The sequence below is a fragment of the Pygoscelis adeliae genome, unplaced genomic scaffold (assembly GCF_000699105.1).
Source record: "Pygoscelis adeliae isolate BGI_AS28 unplaced genomic scaffold, ASM69910v1 Scaffold72, whole genome shotgun sequence".
In the NCBI taxonomy this organism is placed as follows: domain Eukaryota; kingdom Metazoa; phylum Chordata; class Aves; order Sphenisciformes; family Spheniscidae; genus Pygoscelis; species Pygoscelis adeliae.
Genome location: NW_008824286.1, coordinates 1,705,590 through 1,730,625, shown reverse-complemented (window position 1 = coordinate 1,730,625; position 25,036 = coordinate 1,705,590). Strand labels below are relative to the sequence as shown.

General features: G+C 53.4%; 2 protein-coding genes across 2 annotated transcripts in view; one reads left to right on the top strand and one right to left on the bottom strand.

Annotated features, from left to right (window-relative positions):
- Positions 1–13,337, top strand: part of ACSS2 (acyl-CoA synthetase short-chain family member 2) — a 33,227-nt gene extending 19,890 nt beyond the window's left edge. Inside the window, exons 5-18 of the mRNA XM_009318656.1 lie at positions 5–80; positions 1,514–1,628; positions 3,217–3,255; positions 5,130–5,267; positions 5,522–5,692; positions 6,569–6,702; positions 7,268–7,400; positions 7,835–7,891; positions 8,203–8,283; positions 8,734–8,842; positions 8,986–9,054; positions 10,271–10,447; positions 11,258–11,332; positions 11,544–13,337. Coding sequence (XP_009316931.1) covers positions 5–80; positions 1,514–1,628; positions 3,217–3,255; positions 5,130–5,267; positions 5,522–5,692; positions 6,569–6,702; positions 7,268–7,400; positions 7,835–7,891; positions 8,203–8,283; positions 8,734–8,842; positions 8,986–9,054; positions 10,271–10,447; positions 11,258–11,332; positions 11,544–11,671 — 1,502 coding nt within the window. The 3' untranslated portion in view covers positions 11,672–13,337. The remainder of the gene's footprint in view (positions 1–4; positions 81–1,513; positions 1,629–3,216; positions 3,256–5,129; positions 5,268–5,521; positions 5,693–6,568; positions 6,703–7,267; positions 7,401–7,834; positions 7,892–8,202; positions 8,284–8,733; positions 8,843–8,985; positions 9,055–10,270; positions 10,448–11,257; positions 11,333–11,543) is intronic.
- Positions 13,338–14,300: 963 nt separating this feature from the next.
- GSS (glutathione synthetase) overlaps positions 14,301–25,036 on the bottom strand; it is a 12,578-nt gene continuing 1,842 nt past the window's right edge. The window contains exons 2-12 of the mRNA XM_009318690.1: positions 23,713–23,858; positions 22,156–22,231; positions 21,457–21,596; positions 21,177–21,293; positions 20,635–20,715; positions 19,324–19,401; positions 17,907–17,973; positions 17,066–17,260; positions 16,789–16,870; positions 16,279–16,468; positions 14,301–15,478 (exon numbers count right to left, since the gene is read on the bottom strand). Of these exons, the coding sequence (XP_009316965.1) occupies positions 15,355–15,478; positions 16,279–16,468; positions 16,789–16,870; positions 17,066–17,260; positions 17,907–17,973; positions 19,324–19,401; positions 20,635–20,715; positions 21,177–21,293; positions 21,457–21,596; positions 22,156–22,231; positions 23,713–23,858 (1,296 nt within the window). The 3' untranslated portion in view covers positions 14,301–15,354. The remainder of the gene's footprint in view (positions 15,479–16,278; positions 16,469–16,788; positions 16,871–17,065; positions 17,261–17,906; positions 17,974–19,323; positions 19,402–20,634; positions 20,716–21,176; positions 21,294–21,456; positions 21,597–22,155; positions 22,232–23,712; positions 23,859–25,036) is intronic.

Sequence of the window (25,036 nt, the reverse complement as noted above, 5' to 3'; positions counted from 1 at the left end):
GCAGATGGCTTTTATCGAGGGGACAAGCTGATCAACTTGAAGCAGATTGCGGATGAAGCCCTGCAGAAATGTAAAGACAGGTAAGTTTGGATTCCCTTGTAAGAAGGGCATTACTGCCGGAATCTGCTCCTGCACAAATGGAAATGGAAGTTTTCATAGGCGGGCAGACTCTGCGGCAGGTCAGACATGACCTGCACTACATGAGCCTTTCAGAAGTAATACATGCTTTGACTCCCTTGTTTTAAAAATATTTTCTTTTAACTTTCCTCTTGTCTGTTCTGACCTGAAGGCCCGCATATTTGATGGGAGGATTTGCTGGAGACGGACTGATCCACCATTGTTGTGGCCCGTGGCAGATCTCCCAGTTCTGCAGCAGCAGCAGCTCTTGGAGTGGGAGGGAATAATGCACTGCCATACCAGTTGTGAGCAGTCAGACACAGTGCCGTGGGGCATGTCAAGATGAGGCTTAAGTCTTGCTCCAAAGCCACTAATTGAACAATAATGAAATAAACCAGAAACGATTCAAATTTGGGAAATGGCTGTGTAAACAGGAACAGGCACTCCAGTTGACATGCACCAACATGTGCACAGGATCAGGGCCTGACTGCACACAAGTATATGGTGAAACTGCTTTATTTTTTTAAGCACCGTCACTGAGATACTGTAGACCATAAAGAGAGACAGATCTATCATCAGGTTTTACAGAAAGGGAAATAATCATGGTGAAATGACTTTGCCGAGCTTACAGACACAGTGTCTGCGTAGCTTGTATGAGACTGAATGTGGTCTTATAGTTTAGATCAAACATGAAAATTTAGGGCAGATAGTCTGCATGTTAGAAATTCAAACTCTTTAAAAGCATTTAAAACTCAAAAACATAAGTTTATATGTCTGTAAAAGATACCTGGGAGGACAGAAGTGATCCTGAAGTTGGGAATTAACTGAGGGAGACAGTATGTTGGTACCCTGACAGGACTGAAGGGAGATAAGGTCATTTTGTTTGCATTATAGGTAGGTTGTGTTTAGCCCTCATGAGGGGACAAACGCCCACTCTTTTCCTTGATGTATAAGCTGGCTTTGGAAGCCTTTCCTCCTCCTGAGACAGACAGTTGGTCACGCCTAGGGATGGGAGCAGCCACCTAATATCTCCTGGGTGCTGTGGGAGGTCTTGTTCATGGTCACAGGCAGGCAAATTTGGGATTTGTAAGGACTCTCCCCAGCAGTGACCTGTGAGAGGTGCTTGTGGGATCCCCGCTTCCTCCATATGGATCGTGCCTGATAAATCCCCAGTAAGCTGTGCACAGACCTTTCCTATTCTCCGAGCTCTGTTCCTGTGGCTGGTGTCCCTTGGCAATTCATGGCGTGCCTGGAGTTTGCATGGCGGCATACGCTCTAGCTCAACAACAGCAGCTCAGGGCCCCTGCTCTGCCTCCAGTGCTGCCTGTAAAGCCCACGAAGGGCAGGCTTAGCTCCTGCCTGAACAGCCTGGTCTGACAGCTCCTGCCTTTCACAGGGGTTCCCCTTTGAAAAAGTGCATTGTGGTGAAGCACCTGGGGAGGGAAGAGGTAGCGGCGGACGGGATGTGCAGCAAGTCTCCCCCTCTCAAGAGACTGTGCCAGGACATACAGGTATGCTCCCGGAGGGGTGAGAGGGGGGATTTTATCGCTATGGGCCTGAGCCCAGCAAATCAATCAGTGCAGAACCACTGCAGCGCTTCCCTGGATACTCTTGTTCCTGTTTTCTACCCTCCTTGCTGTTGTTGCATTGCAAGTGGTCTGAAAAATGGTTCCTTTGCCTTGCCAAGATCCTCTCCGTGCTGCTTCCTTTAATACCATTGTTAGCTGCCAGCCCGCAGGACCCCTGAGAGCACAGCGGGATACATCTTCCAAAGCCACTAGGACAAGGACAAGATGCCTGTTTTCCTCTGCCCAGTGAAGGACTTTTCCTTCCTAACCCTGGATCTGTCTCCCCTTTTGTGCAAAGACCAATGCCGTCCTGTGCTGTAGCTGTGACAGTGGAAGCAGGAGAGGAAAAACAGGAGATTTGTGCTCGTGGTGTGGGTTCAACACAGCCTCCCAACGTGACAACAATCATATGCTGAGAATAGTGCAGTCTCTGTGTAGCTGGCACAGTAACTGTGTCAGCTGTTGGGGCTGGGGCTTTCCCTTGCAACTGAAACCAGATGAAAGGATGTGGGCCAGAGGCATGTGGTGAGATGGGGGCTGGAAGGAGGAGAAGGTGTCGTGGAGCCGTGGCTGCCTGCTGAGCTCCTGAGGCTGGTGTGCAGTCCTGCTGTGCCCGGTGGCTACCTGCTGCCTTCATCCACTTAAAAGGCAGGTTGCTTTCAACTACGTAACAGCTCCGTGTCTTGCAATGGTGTCTTCTGTCCCTATGTGTTTGGTGATTATTTGCATTGGGCTATCTCCAGGCTGCTTGCTCAGAAATGGGTTGTATTTGAGGAGCACATTTGAGCTTTGGGCTCTGCTTTCAGAAGAGATAGTCTGTGCACATCCCTGGAACAAAAAGTCCAGCAGATTCTGTATCTTTGAGTTAATTTTCCTCGTTCAGCTGTGTTAATTTTATTGGGGTATTGCTTGGTGTTTGCCGGCCTGGCCGTGTTACATTGGGCTCCTCTACCCCTTCTTTTGTGAGGGCAGGGTAGCTGCAAAGGGGTGGGAAGACTGGAGCAGACCAGTCTTCCTGCGTGAGGTTTCCCTGGTCGGGCGGTTGCAGAGAAGCCTGTCCCTGCGCTGGTTGCTGTTGGTAAGGTGAGGTTATTGTGCAGAATGTCGCAGGAGGAGGCTGGACGGGGTTCCTTACCCTTTGGCTCTTGCTGCTTTACTCGTTCAGACACTTTTTTAAGGATTGCTTTCCCTTGTGAGTGCGTTTTTTACCATGCCGTTGGCTTGTGTAACACTATCGGACAGTCCGTGGGCCGTATGCCGGCTCTGTGCTTCTGTACCCAGCTGGCCGTGTGCAGGGGGTGGCCTCTGCGACCTGCCACGGAGGCGGCGGGTACCCAGGGAAGGTGATGGAAATGGGCAGGCTTTTGCTCAGAGCGCACCTCCTGGCCTGGCCCCGGATCCAAGCACTCTCCAGCCTGCTGGGATGGGTTCCCAGCATCCGGACCTGTGGGCTTCCAGCTCCCTGTCTGCAAAGCCCAGTGTGGATCCTCTGCTTCTCAACTTTCACATCCTCTTTGTGGATTTTTAACAGGAAAAAAAGACTGAGAGCTCACAGAGACTCCATCCCAAGGTATTTACACACAGCACTGCCTTTCTTCTCGTGGCACCTCCCCCCTGCTTCCCTCTCTGGTGCTCCACCTTCCTAACCGCTCCGGCTCTGCACGGCCACATGTGCCTTCCTAACTGGAGTTACCAGCAGTTGCATGTTAGCGATAGATACCACTCACCGCTTGGCCAGAGCTCCCCATGGTTTTGGGGTGAATGCAGTGCCACCAACTTTGCTGCCGGAAACAAATCTGCATCCATAAAAACCCGAGTGCACGTCAGTGTGCTGACGGGGGGGGAAATGCAGAACCACTGGGATGTGCTGTCAGCGTTCGGATAACGGTTCATCTCTCTGCCTTTTAAAAGCAGCTCTTGCAATGCACTTCCCTTTGCGGTGAGGCTGGCAGGGATTGCTTCCCAGCTGTGGTGGCATGCTGTGGGCAGCAAACCTGGAGCTCCAGACCCAATGTGCAGACTCGGCCCGCCCCATCCAAGGAGCTGCGGCATCACGACCCCATGAGCAAGCAGGCAGAGGCAGGCCTGACCTCAGGAGCTGTGTGCCATGCCGTGGGTCTGACCTCCTCCGTGGGGCAGTGGAAGTTGAGTGCTAAAATGGAGGGATGCAAGAAAGCAACTGTTGGATGGGCTGGTGTGAGCCTACCTTGGGCTTGTTTGACTTGGGAGCTTGCTGGTGGGACAGACTTGTAGAAACTGCTTCCCCAGGTAAAGCCAGGAGCCCTGGTGATCTGTGAGAGCTTTCCAAGTGGGCTCAGTTATGCCGAGTTGTCAAGCAGCTAGTGTCCCCTGCACCACACGTGCAGGAGTTGCGTGCTGGGCTGTGGTGTCCCAGTGCCTCCAAATGGCACATGAACATCTTTAGGGCTGCAGAGAGTCACTGTGTGACCCTGTGGCTGCTCTTCATGCCTCTGTGCACACCAGCTGAGGGACCTGTGGGGACTCTGTGCAGGCTGTGCCTGTGCAATGGGCTCTAACTCTGCAAGGAGGAGATGTGCTCCAGCTGGGAGCTGCAGGGCTCTGGGTCAGTGTGCCTGCCTTCGCAGAGATGTGGAAAGTGGAGGACTGTGCTGAGGCTGGGGAGTGTTACCTGCTCAGCTGCCCCCAAGCTCCTCTGAGGAGAGGCGAGAAGGTCAGGTGGAGATGGGTCTTGCACTGAACTGTGCCACCCTGGAGAGGTAGCCAGCCAGCACAATTCTCGGGGTGACCTCTGCCCACCAGCCACAAGCGTTGGTGGCTCTGTTACAGCTCTGGCATCCTCGAGCAGCTCCTTTGGGTGGCCAGTGCTGGGTGGTTCCACGTTGGAGCAGTCACTTCTTATCAGGGTAATTATCTTAAAATCCAGATAACAGATTGTTTTGGGGTCTGCAGGGCCAAGCAGTGTGAACCTAACATGTTTCTGTTTGTCTCGGGCCATGCTGCCATAGGGGTCCCCGCAAGGTGTGCGGGGCGGGTGGGTGTGTGGTTGTGCTAAGTGAGGCTTGCCGCTTTGCTGTTCAACTGCAGCTCAGGGCAGCCCAGGAGGGCAGGAGGAGCCTGTTTGCTGTGAGAGTGCAGAGCAGCTGCTGCTGCAGGCCCGCTCCTGCCTGCGGCTGCTGAGAGGGATTTATCAGTGTTACCAGTGGTTTGGAAAAGGTGCTTCAGGTCTTGCAGCCAGACCGTGTTTAAAGGCTTTCCTCGTGGCTGTGGGCTGCAAAAAAGAGCTTCTGGAGTGGGAGCTGCGGCTCTGGTGCATGGTTTGCAGCAAACAGCTCTGGGGCAGAAGCTGTGCTGTGAACATCTGCCTTGATGGTCCATCAGGGGGGTGAGGTTGGGGCTGCACCCCTCATTGCCCCCCTCTCTTGCTTTTGGGTGGGCCTATTTCTAATCTTCTGCTTTTCTCAGACCCCCTGGAACCCAGCTGTGGATGTGTGGTGGCACGAGCTGATGAGCAGTGCCAGCACGGAGTGCGAGCCCGAGTGGTGTGACTCGGAGGACGAACTCTTCATCCTCTACACAAGCGGCTCAACAGGGAAACCCAAGGTATGCTTCCCAGCTCACTGCCCACAGGGCCGGGCTGAACCACGGTAACACCTCAGCTGTGGGAACTGGTGAGGGTCACGTTGGGAGGCCCCAATAAGAAGAGGAGCCATGGAGGTCTTGGGAAAGGGGCTGTGCTGGTCATTCCTGCTCAGCTGCTGTTCAAGCTCAGTGGACTGGTGATGCTCAGCTTGGCCTGGGAGGGTGAGGGACCTGGTGGGAGCTTGCCCTGACAGCTGCATGCCTTCTCCTTGTAGGGTGTGCTGCATACGGTGGGTGGATACATGCTTTTTGCTGCCACCTCATTTAAATATGTGTTTGATTACCAACCTGAGGATGTCTACTGGTGCACAGCTGACATTGGATGGATAACGGGCCATTCCTACCTCACTTACGGACCCTTGGCAAACGGGGCAACTAGTGTGTTAGTAAGTGCTGGATGGCAGCTTGGTGCTTTTACTCCAAGGAAGTGGAGATCGTGGTGCTGAGCTGCGTCCCTGCGTTGCTCTGTGATGAGCGTGCTTCTCACTTGTGTGCAGTGCCCTGGGCTCTGCAAGGAAGGATGGCGGTCCCCAAGGAGGGCATGGGTGACTGCTCGGTGGCAGACAGGGGGCTAGTTTGTGTGTGGCTTTTGGGTGGTTAATTTTTCAAATGCTCCCTTGTTTCTTTCCCTTAGAAGTACAAGCCTTGTGTACCAGGGGAGCCAGGGCTGCTGCGGGGTAATGCGAAAGCTGGATCAGGAGCAGAGAGTGATGTTTTCACTGCTGATGCTGATTTGACAACCTGCATTTAACTCCTGTGCCTGTATCTCCCTTGGCAGTGTACAGCTGTAACTTGTATACAGATCAGGGAGCCAGAGGCCTGTGCCCAAGAGTCCCTGGGGGAATGCAAGCAGGAAAATCACTGTCACGTTGGGGAGTCCTTCTTGGGGTTCTTTGTACTTCTGGCTGTGGTTCTGTCACTGTGTTTGGGCCTCTTGCCCTTTACCATGTGGGCAGGGTCATTTGGGCTGGTGGGACTGTGTCACTGTGGTAGCCACCCAAGTGCCTGTGCTGCTAGGGTGTTTCGGGGGACATTTGCTAGGACACCTGGGGTGGGGTGATGCCAAATCCATCCCAAGGAATCAGTAAGAGAGGTCCCTGGACTGGGCTGGTTTCACTGTGTGGTGCCCCTGGCATTCCTATAAGGACATGCTAGGGTCCAACTGCTGTTCCCTGTTGCTCTCGGCTTCTCCCGCTTGGGAAGATGCGGCAGGTCGGTAGCAGTAAGGACCGGCTGTGTCATCTGCCCTGTCTCCTGAACAGTTTGAAGGTGTCCCCACTTACCCAGACATTGGGCGAATGTGGAGCATCGTTGACAAGTACAAGGTGACCAAGTTCTACACAGCACCCACAGCTATCCGGCTGCTGATGAAGCATGGGGAGGAGCCCGTCAAAAAGTGAGTGCCAGTCCCCAGTGGCACGGGGATCCCTGGCTCTGGCACAGCCAGAGGCTCTCGATGGGGGACCAGGGACCCCAGCTTCCTCACTGAGCAGCGACTTCCCTAGTGTGTTTTCTGAACAGACCAGGATCTTCTGCCTTCTACACAGCAATATGCAGGCTATGTTTCTGCATTCCCAGCACTAACTTCATTATGGCACTTCTGAGCAGGTCCTCCTCTTTCACTGTAAGCTGCAGCTAAGCTCAAAGACTGCAGGTTCTCCCTGCTCCTAACCCAAAGCTCACGGAGGTGTGCTGGGCAGAGAGCCCCTCCACGTGCTGCTCCTTGGCCAGATGAAGGGAAGGAGCAGAGCCAAGTGGGAGCTTGGAGTGGGGGACACCAAAATCAGAGGTCTCCTTTCTTCCCCCATGGAAGAGGGCTGAGAAGGGTCTGAACTATGCCTGGAAGCACCAAGTACGCTTTGGGTAGCCCAGGGGTTGCTGCAGGCTCTGCTGTGCAGCAGGCTCACAGCAGCTGCTCTCCATGGCCTGCTGAGCCCCTGCCAGCCCCCTCCTCTCTGCAGGCACAGCAGGAAGTCTCTGAAGGTGCTGGGGAGCGTTGGAGAACCCATCAACCCTGAAGCCTGGCTGTGGTACTACCGCGTGGTGGGAGAAGAGAGGTGTCCCATTGTGGACACGTTCTGGCAGACAGAGACAGTGAGTCCTCGCCTGGTTGTCCCTGGGACCTCTCTTTCCATTATGCTCCCTGCAGGGTGCCTTTGCAGGTTTGCTTTGGTTCTATGTGGACTAGTTGTTTTGCTTGCCCAGGAGACTCTGGTGTGGCCTGCAAGTGCCTCCTTCTCCTTCTTTCCTGGACCTCTAACAGGCTCCAAGGGGAGACCTTCCTCTCCAAAGGGTGCCTGCCAAGGTCTGCTCTGCACCCTGCTCTCTTCTCCCTCTTTCTCTCCCCCAGCAGCTCCAAAGCTTCGTGCCCAAACACAAGCTCCCTGTCCCCTGCCGTATCCTTCCCAAGGCCTCATCTCCACAACTGCCCCGAGCAGCCTGGGATGTGATGTGACCAGAGCCAATGCAAACAGCTGTGGGATGGGCTGGTATGGCCCAAACTCACTTGCTTTTGCCTCTCTTCGCAGGGTGGCCACATGCTGACATCCCTCCCTGCCGCCACCCCCATGAAACCGGGCTCTGCCGTGAGTACTTCTGTTCTCCTCCCCAGGGGCAGGGAGGGCTCCCCGGGGGCACTGCAGCAGCAGCTGGCACTGTCTGTACCACGGCCTGGTGGTTACCAGCCTGCCAGGGTGGTTGTGGGACAGTGGTGCATGCAGGGAGGTGGCCACCACCCAAAATCCCAGGCCTGGCCCCGTGCAGCTGCGCTCACAGGCCCCCATGTGCCACAGCCTCTCCAAAGCTGCCCTTGCTCTGCCTTGCACTCCCTCTGGTTATGAGGTTTTAACGCGTGGGCTCACCTCAATGTCTCCTTGCTCTCTGGTCCCTATGACAGACGTTCCCCTTCTTCGGTGTGGTCCCTGCCATCTTGAACGAGTCGGGGGAAGAGCTGGAAGGAGAAGCAGAAGGCTATCTGGTAAAGAAGGGCTGATCTTCCCCACCCTCCCCTTGCCCGTTCCCTGTGAGCGCTGGGACCTTCCTGGTAGTATACACACGTCTCTGCTTACTCTGGGTCCACGCAAGGAACCCCCTTGGGTGATAGGAACTCGTTCACTGCCATAACCCACTGGGAGCTTTATGCTGTAAACAAACTGTTCAACTGATCGGTAAATGCAGTTGCACACATGAGCAAGGCAGGAGGACGGAAACAACTTTTCAGCCAAGCTCCTTCCCACATGCCAAGCCTGGCGAGACTTCCCCAGTAGATCAGCACTGGGCAGCAAGTGTTTGAGTGTCATCACTCGTGGCTGTCTCTCTAGCATCTCTCTCACCGCGTGCAAGGACTGCATGCTTCTGTTGCCGTAGTGCAAGGCCTGGGTTACTGGTTTTGCTCTCACTGACTTGGGTCTGCATTTTTCACCATCAGGTATTTAAGCAGCCCTGGCCAGGAATAATGCGCACACTGTATGGAAACCACCAGCAATTTGAAACCATATACTTCAAGAAGTTCCCTGGGTACTATGTGACAGGCGATGGTAAGATTGTCTGGGGAGTGTGTGGCTGCAGAGGCCTGGGGACAGCAATTTAAATCTTGCTGTGTCCTGGCCTCAGAATCCCTTATCAGTTGCTCTAAGAGCTGGCACTGCTTCCTCACGCTGTTGTTTCTGGCTATTTTTAGGTTGCAGGAGAGATAAAGATGGTTATTACTGGATCACAGGGAGAATTGATGACATGTTGAATGTTTCTGGTAAGAACAAGGTTTGTCTTCAGTGGGGACCAATGTGCTTTCTGACAGTAGTTGAGAGACACCTTGCTTTATGGGGGACGGTTCTGCATCCGTGACTCTGCCCAGCAACCTGTCCTCAAAGTGGATCTAATTGCTGGGTTGGTGTTATTTCTGAGACAAGTCTGTGACTTGGTGACTTTCTGCATCATTTCCTCTGTAGACAACACACTGGAGGGAAGGAACCTTCTGTAATCTCTTAGAGGAGGTACTTAACCAGTCAAGGTGCCTCTGTGCTGAAGGATTTACGGCCACAGGGAATCACAGAGGTTGGGCAGGACCATGTGGTTCCTAATCCAATCTGCTGCTCCATGTAGGGCTAACCTCAAGCTGGATCAGGCTGCTCGGAGCTGTGTTTACAGAGGTGGAGGTTCTTCCACCTCTCTTGACTGAGTCTTTGAGATTCAACTGCTTCTCTGCCCATCATTTTCCATATACTGCATTTAATAGCTCCCTCCCTCCTTTCCTGGAGGCTGTAGCCTACAGGTACTTGCTGCTGGCTGTGAGATGCTGCTGTACTTGTCACTGGATCAAACTAGATCCTTTCATCTGACCAGCAGTGCTTGATCCTCCACCAACTGATCATTCTGGGAGTTGACCACCTTCCCGTGGTTTCCTGTGACAGCAGTCCCAGGGTGGAATGTCAGAGTGCAGGTACAGGAGCAGAGGTGTACAGGAGTGAGTTGTGCCCGTGCCCCGAGATGCAGAGCGTTGTTTCATCTCCCCATGGCAATGAGCTGGAGCAGTGCATGGCAGGGCCGGTTCCTGGGCTCTGCAGATCCAGCCTCTTCCTCCTCTGCATGTTCCAGCTGCCCATGTGTGCAGGTCTCTTCTTACCAAATCCAGCTCCTCCTCAGCCTGTGCTTTGTTTAATCCCATGGCTGTGAACAGCTCAGGATCTGTTAAAGAAAGAAGCCTAAAGGTGGGAGGGAGAACAGCCAGGGGAGGTGGCCTTGCTCTGCAGGTGAGTGATATCTGGCAGCCTTCGGGGCAGCTCAGCCCCTGGACTGCTGAAATGAGTTTCTCTCTCCAACTGTTGTCTTTTCTTAAATGAAATCGATGCTCTCAAACCTATTGTTTAGGGCCTCTTACACCTGCAGACCTCTTCCTCCCAGCTGCTGGGAGGCTTCAGGACCCCAGCCCCCTGTGGGTCTGTAAAACTGCCTCTCCTTGCTTCCAGGCCACTTGCTGAGCACCGCAGAGGTAGAGTCAGCCTTGCTCGAGCACGCTGCCATCTCGGAGGCTGCGGTGGTCAGCCACCCACACCCCCTGAAAGGCGAGTGCCTCTACTGCTTCGTGACCCTGAGAGATGGCCATGAGTTCACCAAGAACCTGACGGATGAGCTGAAAAAACAAGGTGGCAACAGCCAGATATTTTGGGAGGTTATGTGGCAGGGAGAGGGAGGACAGTGCTGGGCAGGTGACGGAGGGGTTAAGGGCTTGGGTGCTTGAACGAGGGTGCGTGTAGTCTGGGGAATGCATCATGGACAACTGCGACAAGGTGCCCCCTCTGATTAGAGAGCACGGCTGGCAAAGACTAAAATTAGTTCTCCTGGCCTTTGGCTGCTCATGTGATGCCATCTCTACCTCTTGGGAGTTGGCAGCCACGTGAAGGATTGGGGTACCCGGCAGGCTTTCGTTTGCAGCAGTGCTCGCGTGTGTGGGCATGGCTCCCACAGCTCTCCCTGGCAGATTTTGACTTGCTGTGAGGATCGTTCGGTTGCTTTGGGGTGGTGCTCTGGGTGTTTGTGCTCTGGTCTCAAGGGAGCTCTTTCATTGCCCCAACAGACTACAGCATTTAATACATGAAATGGACCCATGGCAGTTTCTTCTCTGTAGGAACCCAACAGCGAATCAGTCCTTGCTCTATCAAAATGGTTATAGTGATTGGTGTAGCCATTATAGAGGTTTCTTGAAGATGGAGAGAATGAAAAAATGAGTGCTCTTGCCTTTGGGAAGATGTGCTTATAGCCCCGTTGGCATGGCAGGTCTTGCTGCCCCCTCCCACAGCCTGGAGGCTGGGATGCAGCAGCCCTAAGCACTGCCCTACCAGGTTCCCCAGGAGCTGGGCTCTCCATGCCTTAACTTGGTCATCCTGCCTGAAAAGAATGTGTGTGGTATCTCCTAGTACCTACAATGAAAATCTTTTTTTTTTTTTTCCTTCCAGTCAGAGAAAAAATTGGACCGATAGCAACACCTGATTACATCCAGTATGCCCCTAGCCTGCCCAAAACCCGCTCAGGTAAGAGGCCCAGTGACAGTGCTGGGGAGGACAGAGTAGTTCCTGCCAGTGGAAGGAAATCAACCCTAAATTGCTTGTCCAGGGCTGCTCGAATTCAGGGGGGAGCAACCTCAGGGCAAGCAGGATGCTGCAGGTCTGGCACTCCCCGCTCCTGTTAAGGATGCTTGAAGAGATCTTGACTCCTGCTTTCCTTTCATGGCTGTCATTACAGGAAAGATTACCAGACGGATATTACGGAAGATTGCCAAAAATGACCAAGATCTGGGAGACATCTCCACTTTGGCAAACCCGGGCATCATAAAACATCTTTTCAGCAGCAGATGTGACACTAAACAGTAGCAGCATGACCTGTCCCTGCTGACCAGAACTGTAGCAGCAGCACTGTCCTGATGAGCAGGTCCCTTGAGTAACCGCTGTCTGCCCTGGGAGGGAAACCTTCACCTGTTGAATTGAATGTACAAACGTTACGAATGAGGGAAAAGCTGGCTCTGGAGAGGCTGTGCCTCACTAGCGTGTCCATGCTTTGGAAGAGTGTGTGCATCATGTTCCAGATGGGTATCACACATCTGAGGTTCAGCCTTGTGCACGGAGGGACTCATCCTCCTCCCTTTTCAGCACCTCATTCTTGATTTTTATTTTTTTTGGGGGGGGTGTTAATTAACTTTATGTAATTGAGGCGCTCTGGCACTTTGCGCACAGTGGGAAGGAACTTTGGGGGTTGGAGGGGAAGTGGTGCTGGAGTTACTCAGTGCAGGCAGGCAAGGGAGGTGCATCTGCCACTGCCCACATGCCAATAAGCTTCCTTTTCTACTTGGAGTGCCGCAAGCTGTGGGAGAACTTAAAAACACTCTTGCATCATAACTGTATAGCTGAGTTTTAGTCTTGCATCCACTGTCCAAGCCTGCTGCTAGCAGAGGTCGCCTAGCCTGAAAGAGAGCGTGGCAAGGCTTAAGGAAGCTCTATGCTTTAAACAGGTTTTTTTTAGAGCAGTTTGGTACCAAGATCTGCTACTTCCTAACTGCATGGTGCCAGCTGGTGTGTTTTTCCCAATCCAGAGGCCTTCACTGGCCATAGACATTGTAGGGAGCCACGTATGGTCTAGGAGGAAAAGTCTTGGTCTGACATGCTCCACAGAGCACTGCTTCCACCAGCTCACAGCTGAACTCACAGGCTGTTGCAGCTGGATGCTCCTTTTGTGTCCTGGGTGCTGTTGATACTGAAGGATGGAGGGGAAACAAAGCCATGCAGAGGCACCTTTCCCATTGCAGGCAAACCATGACCATTCCTACAGCAAAGAAACCAAGGCAGGCAGGGCTGTGTTAGTCCTGGATGATGTTTTCTCATCAGGAAGAAAATGGTGGAAGATGTTTAAAGTTAGCTTTGCTTAAATCTGATGTGGGTTTATAATGGTGAGAGGAAAAAACCCCAAAACCTCTAGCCCGAGAGCCTGAACCTCACAAGGATACTGCCAAAGCCATTCTTCTTCAAATGAATTACATTTAACTCCAGCCCTGGGTCGTGCTGGGAAATCTCTCTCCTTTGTAATGTCTGTATGAAAATTGCATGTGAACTGTTCACTTTTGCACTTAAACCAAAGGAGAAATGGGCTTTAAAACTTGCTGCAACAGCTGGTCTGGCGAGTGCCAACATACAGGCTTTACCTGCAAACTGAGCTGACTTTTGGCTGCGCTGGAAAGGATGAGGCAACCGCCTCTGAGGCTGGTTGCTCAGGGCAAGTGTTGCAGGTGCTCTGGTGGGCTGTTGTCCAAGTCTCACTTCTTACCTGCTGCTCTCACTGGCGTGGCACTTGTCTGTGATCTATAACCTCGGTGTGTGCCAGTGACCCATGCGTCCCCCACAGCTCTGTACCACTGGATCGTGCCACCTTGTTGACAAGGATTCCTACATAATCTCTCCTCCTCTGTTACTCTTTGTCTGCTATGTTGTTTTGGCTGGAAACAGCTATAATTTTATGCAAAATGCAATAAAATTCAAGAAAACAAAATGGAAAGAGGCTTAGAGCATGTGCTTGGGTTGTAGGTGCTTGTCTGCTGTTGAGTCTAGGGGAGATGGGGGTGCTCAGACATTGCTGTTGTATGTGCTGTGCCATAACCAGGGTAGGCTACTGCCAGTGCGATGCTCTTTCACGGACTGGGATTTACAGGCTGTGACTCAGTCTGCTGCTGCTCTGCACCGGGGCAAGGGCAGAAGCTCTGGCTCCAGGGCTGGAGCCTGTGCCTCAGTTTCTCCCTGGTTTCCAGCCAACATTGTTCCACCAAGGCTCGTGGAAAGCACAAGACAGTGCGACGCCCATCTGTCATCAACCCCCCCCACGCAGGACTAATGCCAGGGAGACAGACAAGCACCCAAGGAAGCTCGGGGCTGTTGATAGCTGCCTCCCCTCCACACCAGGCCTGGTCCTCACCCAGGCACAGCAATGGATACCAGCCTCTGCCTCCAGTGTCACCTTTGGCTCAGGCCTCTCCAGCAGCTCAGGGGCCCTGCTACAGTGCTCTCCTGCTCCTCACAGCTGCATCTAACCTTGTGGCCCTTGCTGCTCCAGCAAACTGCACAGTCACAGCACCAGGCTGAGAGTGTTTCCTCCCCAAGACTGTCTTACCTGGCACCCCCCACCCCAGCAGCTCTCCATCCACCGGTTGTGCTGGGCCAGCGCTGCAGAGCCAAGTGCCAGGACACATCTCCGACACGGTGCTGCGCAGCCTTACAGCACCCAGAGCAGAAACTGGTGGGTTGGCTTTAGCTGTCCCCACCGTGAAGGTACATGAAAGGGCCATGCACAGGTGTACAGCTGCCCAGAGGCCCTGCCTGCCCTTCGCATCTAGTCTCGGACAAAGTTAGCACAAGAACAGTGTTCAGATTGCACATACATTTTAATCTCTGGCTGAGGGTACTCAACACCCCCTAACGAAACAACCACCCAGGAATCACAGAATCAGTCACACTTTCCAAGGTGAAAGATTGCTAACTGAAGCACACAGCGTTGCCACACTGCAGCAATGTGCCCAGCAGGGTGCAGGTCTGTCACTCGGCCCAGTCATTCTTCAGAAATACTGGCTTTACACTGCTTCTCTCTGCTGTCACTAAAAGGGTAGAGCTGAGGCTACCTGGGTGCTTTACCAGGGCACTGCCAGAAAGGCACACCTTCTGTTTCCCCTTGAACTGCTCTGCTGAGGAGGAAAAGGAGTGGAGGAAGAGGCAAAAGCCCATGGGATGGAGAGCCTGCACGACCCTCCACTGCTGCGCTGTTCCCACTGATTCATGAAACCTGGAGGGAGACATGTCTCATCGTCCGCTGATGCTGGTCCCAGAGTGAAGCGCTGCTTGGGAGGAGTACCCAGTCCAACAAAGCAGGAGTTAGGCAAAGCAAAAGCAAGCAAGAGGCCCTTGGGCAAATTACACCAGGGCAGCTGTCCCTTGTGCAGGAACCCTGAGGATCCTCAGGCACCGGGAAAAGTAGAAATCAGGACAGCAGCAGCAGCTGAAGGAGGGCTGGAGGGGCCATGGGCACATGGAGCTGGGCTCCCCTCTTTAACCCGGAAAGCACTGAGGCACTGGGCCACAGTTCCCACAGATGAAGGCTGTTACTTGCGCATCCACCTTTCTCCTCCCATTCCCTAGGCTTTGTGTTTCCAGAAATAATGCAGCATCAAGGAGCACGAAACTGGGAACAGTGCGAGTGGCTGTTCTGCTGTACGTACCCCTGCCAGCAGGCTAGACCCCAAGGGAACACCCAGAGCAATGCAGTCCTGGGAGGTCACAGCTGGGATGGGCAGGGCCCCCTGAGCAGGCAGAGCAAGGGAATCCCTTCTTCCTGCAGAAGGAATGGCAGAGAAGAAGCTGGGGCTGGGACGCAGGACGTTCGAGCAGTTGTGTCCACGCAGTCCCTCCTCGCTGTCCCGAACACGTCAGACCTTGGTAAGCGCACCCTAAGGAGAACATCGCTGTGGCAGATCAGCTCTTCGGGCAGCAGAGGGAGGTGGGCAGGATGGGGCATCGCCTCCTCACACCAAGTAAGGAGTGTCCAGCCCTGCCACCCCAGCCGCTACCCCGCCGTCTGCGTGCTCAATCGCCTTCGTCCGCAGGAGGTGGCCGGCAGCCTTGTTCATCACCATCTCCTTGCCCTGTCTGCAAAGAAAAGGGCAACTGAGCAGAAAGCTTACGGCATTTCATCTTGGACAATTTGATTCACGTTCCCTGCCACAGCGCAGGGCAGGTAACAGGCGTGTAAAAGCCCCAGGGCTAATGCAGAGGTCTCTGCAGACAACAGAGCTGCGCCTGTTTTGTGCCTGCCAGCAGCGGTGCCCTTTCTCAGCTGGGCCATTTTGGTCTGACTGCTCTGCACACAGGCAGTGTCAGGTTCTGAACGCTGCCAGAGTACATTTGTTTCTAAAATTGTACAAGAAGGACCTTAATTTATAAACTACGGAAACATTTCTATGGGCCCATGAGGGTTTTAAACAAAAGCAGCAGCTATTTAGGGTTGAACACGACCGCATTAAGCCTTCAGATATTACTGAGATCACCAGGGCTTCAGAAAAGCATGTGGCTGCATCCAGAACCTGAGAAGTGCTCCCAGAAATCAGGGATGAGACACGCCAGTTCCACGTGGCTGTTACACCCATAATGGCCAGCACCAGCTCTGCAGTTTTTCAACAACTCGTTTGGCAGCAGGTACAGAGCAGCAGTTCAGCATCGGAACACGCTGTCAAGGCAGGACATCAACTCAACAACCTGCCCAGGTCCTAGTGCTCAGAGAGCTGCTGATAGGGGCAGATTCTGAATGGTCATGTCTGTCCCCTGTACCACCACCTCCCAAGAAACATCTGCCCTGCCGCTGTGCTCAGACAGCGCAGAGGGAAAAACGCTCCCAACCCAAGTGCCGGCTGGAGCAGGTAACCACCCCGTAACACAAGCACATTTCTCACCTGACATAGACACCAAAAATACCGAGCTCCGAGATGCACTCGGACACTTGTAGGGGACTGTGAGCCCTCAGTAAGTAATTAATTGTTGGCTGTGGTTTGATCTTATCCATCAAGATGTAGGAGGTCCTCTCAGGGCTGTCTCTGATCTTCTCCAGAACCTGCCTGAGCTCTTCACCATAGAGGTTGTTCCCTGACAACAAAACCAGCAAGTCAAGCACTTCCCAGCACAGCAGAAGCCGCTGGCCCCAGCGGCCTAAACAGACCCAGCCTTTGCCTCCCCACGTGCTGCCTGGTCTCCCCACACCCCAGCTCTGGGGCCTAAGGAGCTCCTCCAGGAGCAGCATTACCTTACTGCCATGACTAGTCCTCGTGGCTACAAGCAGCTACAAGCCACCCCACCCCACCTTTCACCCCTCAGCACAGGAGCAGGAGCCATCACAGAGCTACTGCCTCTCCTGGATACAGCACGAACTGCAAAGAAAACCCACACGGACCCAGTCCAGCTCATACCTCCACCTTCTCGCTGCGGCTTCAGCACAAACTGGTCAGGGTCAGCAATAGCCATAGCAGCTATCTTGTCGCCCTCTTCGCCCTGGCAGGAAAGGATGGCAACAGCAAAGTGTCAGGGAGGAGCAGGGGCTCCTCGACAGACCCCTCTGAGCAGGATCAACAGGGTCCCCCAGGGACCACAACAAAGCCCTCCCATCTTCTTAACCAAAGAGAAACATCGTGCAGGCCAAGCAAACATCTGCATGTCTGTTCCTGCTCCAGCCCCGCTCACACTCACCACATCCAGGGAATAGAGTCCAGCAAACGTTGCTCTTATTCGAGTGACAGCCTCGGCGCGGCCGGGCAGTAATCTCTCCAGCGTCCCTGGCCGGCTCAGTTCCTGCTGGACTTTCTTGGTGCCTGCGAGTTGGGTAGCAATGTCAGGGCACTTCACTGCCCTCGATCTCTCCAGCAACAACCGTGCCTCCCAGTTCTGAGACAGAAAGAGAGCAACCATCCCATCAGCCAAAAACCAAAAGGTTTTCTCCACTCTTTTCTGTTCGGTTATTGACATACGATTTGCCTCCTCCCTCCCTGCCTGGCAGGGATGGAGGGTGGGAATAGCATTCCGGAGACAAGCAGACACGCGTACATGGATTTCCCACCAATTCTGGAAACAGCACAGGCAGATTAGTCCACTGCCTTTGCCTGCACTCCCTCCCCAGCTTGTCCAGTGCTGCCACCTCCAGACAACAACAAGATTTGGTCTGTATTATTATTACCTGCAGCCTAATACTCCTAGTAGAGGACGAGTGTGATCTGTAGATCAAGTCTAAACCCTTTAAGCAGGTGCTAATACCTGTGTTATTGTACAGAAGCAATTCAGTGCTGCAGTAAGAGGTCACCACATAAGCGGTTATTGGAGAAGAAAGCCACTCCTTTTTCTTGCTGCGTGAGTGCCAGGGACACCCACAGGCACTGCAGAGTTACAGCGTCCCTATGCTATCAGTCAGCCACGTGGGACAGGACTAACGCCACCCAGGACAGGAGAGATGCCCCTGGGATCACAGGGCGTTTCAGACTCGCTGGGCAAGGCCACAGCGTGGGTGGCTTCTCCGAGCAGAGCGGTCAGTACTGACCTGCTGGTCGTAGTTCTTTGGCACGTAGCCCTCTCTGTAGTACACCACTGCTACCTCCTGGCCGTCCCTGGAACAGAAACCAGAAGCATTCACAGAACCAGGCCAGTCCCTGCCCGCCTCTGCCCGAACCCCCCAGCACCAAGGGGGCTGCAAGGGGGTCAGGCAGGCAACGCGTTACAGCATTTACCCCTTCTCCTCGGCCTCGTGGGCTGTTCTGCTCCTGGCTGGCTCTGCCAGAGAAAGCTGAGGACTGCAAGCCCTGGCTCCTATCCACTGAGCCCCAGCTAGCTTGCACTGTCCTGAGACACAGGGAGCTGACACCTGGCCTCTGCCCTGACTAACCAAAGTCTCAATAATTCAGGCACCCAGCCCAGCAGGGAGGTAAGAACCTTTTTTTTTTTTTTTTTTTTTAATAGCTTTTGCCACTGGGAACCAGGCCTGGGAGATTCTTGAAGCCGGGAGGGAACAGGGTCCTTCTCCGGTGGCAATTCAAGGCAGGACATCAACTCAACAACCTGCCCAGGCACCCAAACATCCTGCCAGGGCAGGGCCGTCAGCATACCTGTAGCACCACACACCCAAGCTTTGGCCACACAAACTGCGCATGTGGTCAGGGAAAGCAGCACAGAAACTGCTGGCAGCCCGGCAGTGTGACTGTAAAGGCATTCATCAGTAAGAGGAGAGGATGCTCTGGAGGAAGTACAGTGGATACACTTTCCCCTTAACTGTCTGGCGATGACAAATGTATTCGTTAATTAAACACAGCAGAGGCACCAAAGGTCAAACCATGGAAAAATTAGCCTAACTACAGAAAAAACATTGGCATGAAACCATATCTTCCTTTAGGCTTGTACAGCTCCAAGCACATTACCCTGGAAATAGGACAAATGTCACACTTGGGACCATCTGCCAGCACTTGGAGTCTGTGACCTGCACGTCCTGGCCTCCACAGGGAATGCTGAGTGCATTCAAAACCAACAGATACCATAAAGACATGTAATGCTTCGTCCTCTAGCACTAGTAACCCAGCCCAGCTCCCGCTGGCAGAGCACCACGTGAACAGCAAACAGGAAATGTCTTTGTGGAAGCCTCTGAAATAGCCAGGACTTTTCATAGCAGATGTACATGGAGGAAGTGAAGATCCCGCAGAGCTCTGAAGGCTGCGGCTTGAAGGAGGGAAATTATGTTTCCAGCTGTAAGGGACTGATGGGTGTATGCAAAATCTCACCACTGTGAAAACAAAATCATTTCAGCTCTAAGGGGAAGCAGCAGCAGCCTGGAGCACGGAAGAGAATGGCTTTCTCAGAAAGTCACTATTTACACTCAAAACATACCACCAGCTTTGGTTGAAAATTCCCATTTACAGCCCTGTGTGCCCACCACACAGCCAGGAACGCGCACCTTGGCTCATACTCACATATACAGCCTCTTGGCATCATCCAGAGACCCCTTTTCAAACACATCTCTGAATCGCTTCCTGATGACCCGAATATTCCTGTTAAGAGAGGAGCAGGAGAGTCACCAGGCTGGGCATAGTTACTTGAGCTAGAAATCACAGGTGGAACCGGCGGCTCCAGCAAGGAGGATCTGTAGGCTCCTTCACAAATGACCTCAGGCTTTGTACTATGGAGCCAGAGGAATCCTACAGGCCAAAACAGTCCCTGTTCTTAGCACCTGTCCTATGTTTCCAGCACAAATACTGTAGGAATCGGAACATGTGCCTAAACACCCTGGATTTCTCCATACTCACCTTTCACCTCCTAAAGTGTTTCTAAGAGAAGTCAGTATTTTGGGGTTTTTATCACTACACAACAGATTCACTCACTGTTGGCTTCAAAGCCAAGAGTTGCCGGCTTGGAAGAGTGACTTCCTGCATGTTCTACCTCCTTCACGCTTTATAGTCTTTCCTCCACACAGCGGCAGTGTGGACTTGCTGATATGGAGACACAGCGCGACACACCTCCCACTGCTCCAGCAACAGGCTCAGGGCCAGACCTTATCAAAACACCTCCTCCTCCCGAGTCCTTTACTCCATGGCCGCGTTGCTTACTTTGCCCAGATCTTTCACAATGGGTTTGATGCTTCGTTAATTAAGCTCTTATGAAATACCCTGTGCCCAATCCCAAGTCAGAGAGCAAGCAGGACCCTCATTAACCCCGCTCTGCTCCTTATTGTCTCGTCTAAGAGACTTGGCCCACAGCAAAGCTACCACTGGTGCAGCTCTGAGGACTACACAGGCACAAAACCAGCAAGGAATCAGCCCTGGAGACCAGAGGCTTTGATGGCTGCTGGTATTTCCAGCGAAGAGCTGGTGAGTGGCTTTGGGAGGTTGGTGAGAAGCCGAAGGCGGGTGCTGAGGCTAGGCAGGAGGCCACCGAAGGAACGCTGAAGAGAGTTGCATAACAGACCACAGAGATAAGTCCAAGATAAAGGCTGCCCTGTTACATACCAAGACATGCCCTCTCGCAGTCCCAGAAACTATAAAGTGTTTTGACTTTATCCTTAAGTAGGTGACAAAGTAAAAAGCACACAGATTCTGCACGCCTCCATCTTTCCCTGGCCTGCTCCTACGTTCCTGCCGCCACGCCGTGCCTGCTGCAGAGCCTGGAGACGCCCCACACGCTGCCTTGAGGGAAACACCACGGTCTCGCAGCAGTTGGCTCTGCTTCCCTTTTCCAAAACTGTACCATCTCCTTCCTTTCCCATCCCAGGAAAATTCAACCTTTACCTGTTCCAAAGCTCATTTTCTACACATCGCTGATCAAAAATGTTCCTCTGGACTTCCTCCACCAGAAACATCACCACAGCACTGGAAGAGATACCAAGGACATCATTAAACCCAGAAACACTCCACGTGCACCCAGGATCACCAGCTTTTGATCTCTGCGATTCAGGCTTCCTGCACTACTCCTGTTCGTTTTCTCCAGTGTTTCTAAGGGTCAGCATGCAAACGGAGAGCAGTACTGATCCTGCGTAATTACCAAACCGGTGCGGGGCATAAGCACAAGGGCAGGAGGAAAAGCAAGCTCTTGTGCAGGGTTGTTGAACCACACAACTCCTCCAGGGTCCCTCTGCACCCCTCTGCCTTTGCGACACAGCAGCCTTGCGTGCTAAGACAACCGCATTGCTCTTCCCAGGGTGCCACAGGCTTTTCGAGAGCAGCTTGTCTAGCAAACAGGCATCTGTCAGAAAGCGCAATTTCAAAACCAAACACGTGCATCCCCAGAGGAGACAAGATAACCCAGCCTCCAGCACCTCCTCTCTCCTTACCTTTGAGAACCGTAGAGCTCCCAGGCTTTCGCAATACCCAAGGCAAGCCCTTTCGATGGGTTGTTGGGCAGCAGGCGCGATGCCTCCTTAGACTTTCCCAGCATTTTCAACACCTGCCTGTGGAACAAAAAAAAAAAAAAAAAGCTGTAAATGCCACGACAGCCCCTGACCAGACCTACGGAGCAGGAGTTTGGAGAGCACACAAAGACACAGAGTGCAGCAGGCCATGCAGTACAGCTGCTGCAGCGCCTGGCGGCACGGGCCGGAGATGTTCCCTTACCCGTGGACCGCCGCAGTGCGGGAGGTGAGGCCTCCAAAGCTGGCAGCAATGGTGTTTATTTCTATCTGCTTCAGAGCCGGTGTCCCATCCACCCCACAGTCAAACATGTAATCAGAGCGGTTTATGCCTAAAAACACAGACTGAAACAGAGGGGAGGTGAAGTGGGTTCTCCTGTTGCCTTTAACTGCAAACCCCTTTGATGACCTCACTTCAAAATCCTCCTGGGGCAGATCCAGTCACCTTCATTTTGATAAAAACTTCTGCAAGACGTGCCCGAGGGTGCTTTGGCCCTTGCTCAGGGCCCACTGAGCAAGCCCTCCTCAGTACTCCAGAGGAGTTAACACCACCCGTAAGAGTAAAGGACCTCCTGCAGGGACAGCCTGTCCGGCGCAGGTCCCGGCACGGCACACATCCTTGCACTCTCCCGAGGCTCCCAGAGGACAAGGACAAACCATGTTAAATCCTCCCAGTCAAGGCCTGACTGTTTCCAGCAGCACTAACCAAAGGGCATGACTGTCAAATAGGGCAAGGTCCCGAGCTCACAGGCTGTAACCGAGACATCGTAGCGAAGGGAGCGACCAGCCTGACTACGGGACAGTTCAAAGCCCACGGCAGCAAGCTTGCACAAAGAGACCAGGCAATTCCATCGCAATGCAAAGGGGCGCAGCTGCTGACCACTGGGGTCTCCTGCCAAGGTACCTGAGCCAAGCCTTCCTCCAAAACTTGCACGTGGATTCTGAAGAGTTGAGCTGTGAAGTCATCTACCTTGACGGTGCTAGAGAGAAAGACAGACCAGATCAGCCCCCTTACACTGTCACAGAGGAACAAGAAAATTAATTCCTCTCCAGAAAAAAACCTTACCAGGGACATTCTCCAGCACAGATAGCAGGGCTGTGGCTAGACCAAGTTCAACAGCACTGTTAAGCATCTCACCATGAATGCACTCTTCATCAAGGGCCACAGAGCATAACCGTAACGCAAATCCAGTTTGCTCAGCACAGCCACTCCACAAAAAGCATCGCTGTGCAGAGGTGATTTCCATTTGCAGGGCAGAGAGACGGGACAAGCAAAAGCAAAGAAATGCAGCAGAATTCTGCAGATACAGGAAAGAAATCAGAAGTTTCTCCGTGCCTCTACACACAGTTCATAGAAGCAGCTTCACGAGCTTCATCAAATTCCCCCTGTCCTGTTGGGCTCCAAATCCCGCACACTGTGGTGCCACGTGCTTCAGTGGCCCTGCTAGAGCAGGTCTGGCTTTTCTTCAGGGTCCCAAATCCCTGAGTTAATTGCGAGCAGCACCTCCAAGGAGCTGCCCTGAGACACTGCGCAGGAGGCAGCACTGGGCAGGCACCTGAGTGCACACAAGCCCCAGGCGCTGCGTTCCTTAACCACAGGTATAAACGTGCCCCCACAAGCTCTGGTTGCAGCCAGCTCTGGAACAGGCGCAAGCATTAAAACATCTCCGAGGGGTCAGGCTTCAGCAAAACAAGAAGGACGCTGGAAAACAGTCTCCTTTGCTCTGTCCCGGTGCCAGAGAGCCAACAGCACCTGCGCAGACAGGCAGCAGAGAACGGGCAGCAGGAAGGGCCATGGGTTTTGTAGAAACATCAGCCCTACAGATTATGGGGGCCACAGTCAGGGATGGTCGCTCCAGCATAGGGCAACAGCCACAGATAAATCCAGCAGAGTTCACGAGCCAGAGCTGACCAGTCCTCAGCACCCAGAGCTCGCGGGTCACCTTCCCAGCATGGCCAGGAAAGCAGGGGACACAGGGTGATTGATCAGAGGTAGGTGTGGGGGAAGGAACAAACACCTTCTCTTCATAACTGCGGGCAGGCAGCAGAGCTGGTGGTTATCGGATAGCCACAGGCGGATGCAAAACCCCACTAAAAGAGACTACTAAATCCAGGACTCAGAGAAGATTCCAGCAATTTGAATCTAGGGCCCAGGGGCCAACAGCTCACAAGTAAGAATTCACAAGCTTGAAACACTGGCAAAATTGAAGATCATTGGAGGGAGTCAACTCTTGGCCAGATGCCCCATCTTCTAAGGCCCAAGGAGACCTCAAAACACAGAGACTTGATGGAAATTAATCTTAGGACAAATAATGCAGCAAAGGAGACAATTTCCGCAGAGGACAGGAGTGCCCACCTCAGCTTGAAGGACATGAATGGATGGAAGGTCGGAATGCCTAAAACATGATAAATGCTTTGCATTTAAAATATTTCATTAAAATGCAACACGCAAGAAAGTTACCTGGCCAGAGTATCCTCCAGGAATTCTTTGTTTTGACTAATAGCATCCACCAGCAGGTTAAAATCTTGCTGAACAGCATACGCTTGTTCAAACAGGACACTTGGTACTGCGGATGGGAGCAGCGTGAAGGGAGCGTAATTCACCACCTGCAAACAAGGATGCAGCAGCAGAGCAGTCAGGTCTACGCAGCTTAAATGGGGCTAAAGAGGTGCTTCCTCTGCTTGTCTGAAGGCTGAAGCCACCCCCAGCCCTCCCCGGTGCACTCTGGACAGACACACGGCCTCAACCCTGCTGACTTCTGAGGGCTTTACTTTACGAGCCGTCTGCAGGGCGCTGCAGACGCAGGAGCAGCTGCTCCAGAGCTCAGGCTGGGCCGAGTGCTTCCCTCTGAAGGATGCTCTGTTTCCACCTTAACTGGAGAGCACGGTCTCCAAAACGCCTCAGCTTCAGAGAAAAGGTGAATTTGCTAGTCCTGGGGTTTGGCCATCAGAGTTGCTTCCTTTGATCCCTGCTCACTAAGTCCCAGGGGTGACTACAGACCCCTGGCTCACCCCACAGCTCAGGCACAGGGCCACCCTCAAAGCCGAAATATTACACTAGAGAGAAGTTCCCAGTTCACCTTGATTTTCACATGAGACAAGGGACACTGGCAGTGTGTTTGGCCTCTCCTCCCAGGCTCCCTCTTCCTCTCACCCTTTGAGGTTCCCTCAGAGCCCTGACCTGACCATGGGGTTGACATCAAGGAACAGCCCCAGTGGTGGAGACCTCCCTCCTCGTACCTCTGCCACCTCCCAGCGCAGCTGCCTGCTTGTCCCCAGGCTCCTCAGGGACCCATCCCCAACGGTGTCCCACCCCTCTTCTTCTGAGACACCTCATGGCATCCCCCTCCAACAGGACGAGCCCCCCATCAGCGCCCCTGCCCCAGCCAGCTACCAGAGATTCACCAGAGGTAATCCCAGGCATCAGCCACCCCCGTCCCAGTCGCCTCATCCCAGGTACGGGGCAAAGGCTGACTTGCAGCTGGGAGCACGCCAAAAACAGAGGCCCCTCCAAGGGACGTTCCCCTGGTTCAAAGGATCGTACGTGTGGTGAGAGGCTGGGAGAGGGATGAGCTCCCACCACCGCACACACGCAGGGCTCCTGGCAATTTCCCAAACCTTTCCAGATCTATCCTTCTCCTTGGAAAAGGGGAACCGTATTGCAGGGCTGTCTCTCGGGGAGACGCACTCATCGGCGGGATGGGGCGTGAGTTACAGCCCCCAGGTCGCTCGTGCTCCAGCCAGGCAGCTGGGTGCTCGCTGCAAAGCGGTGCCCGTTGACGAGG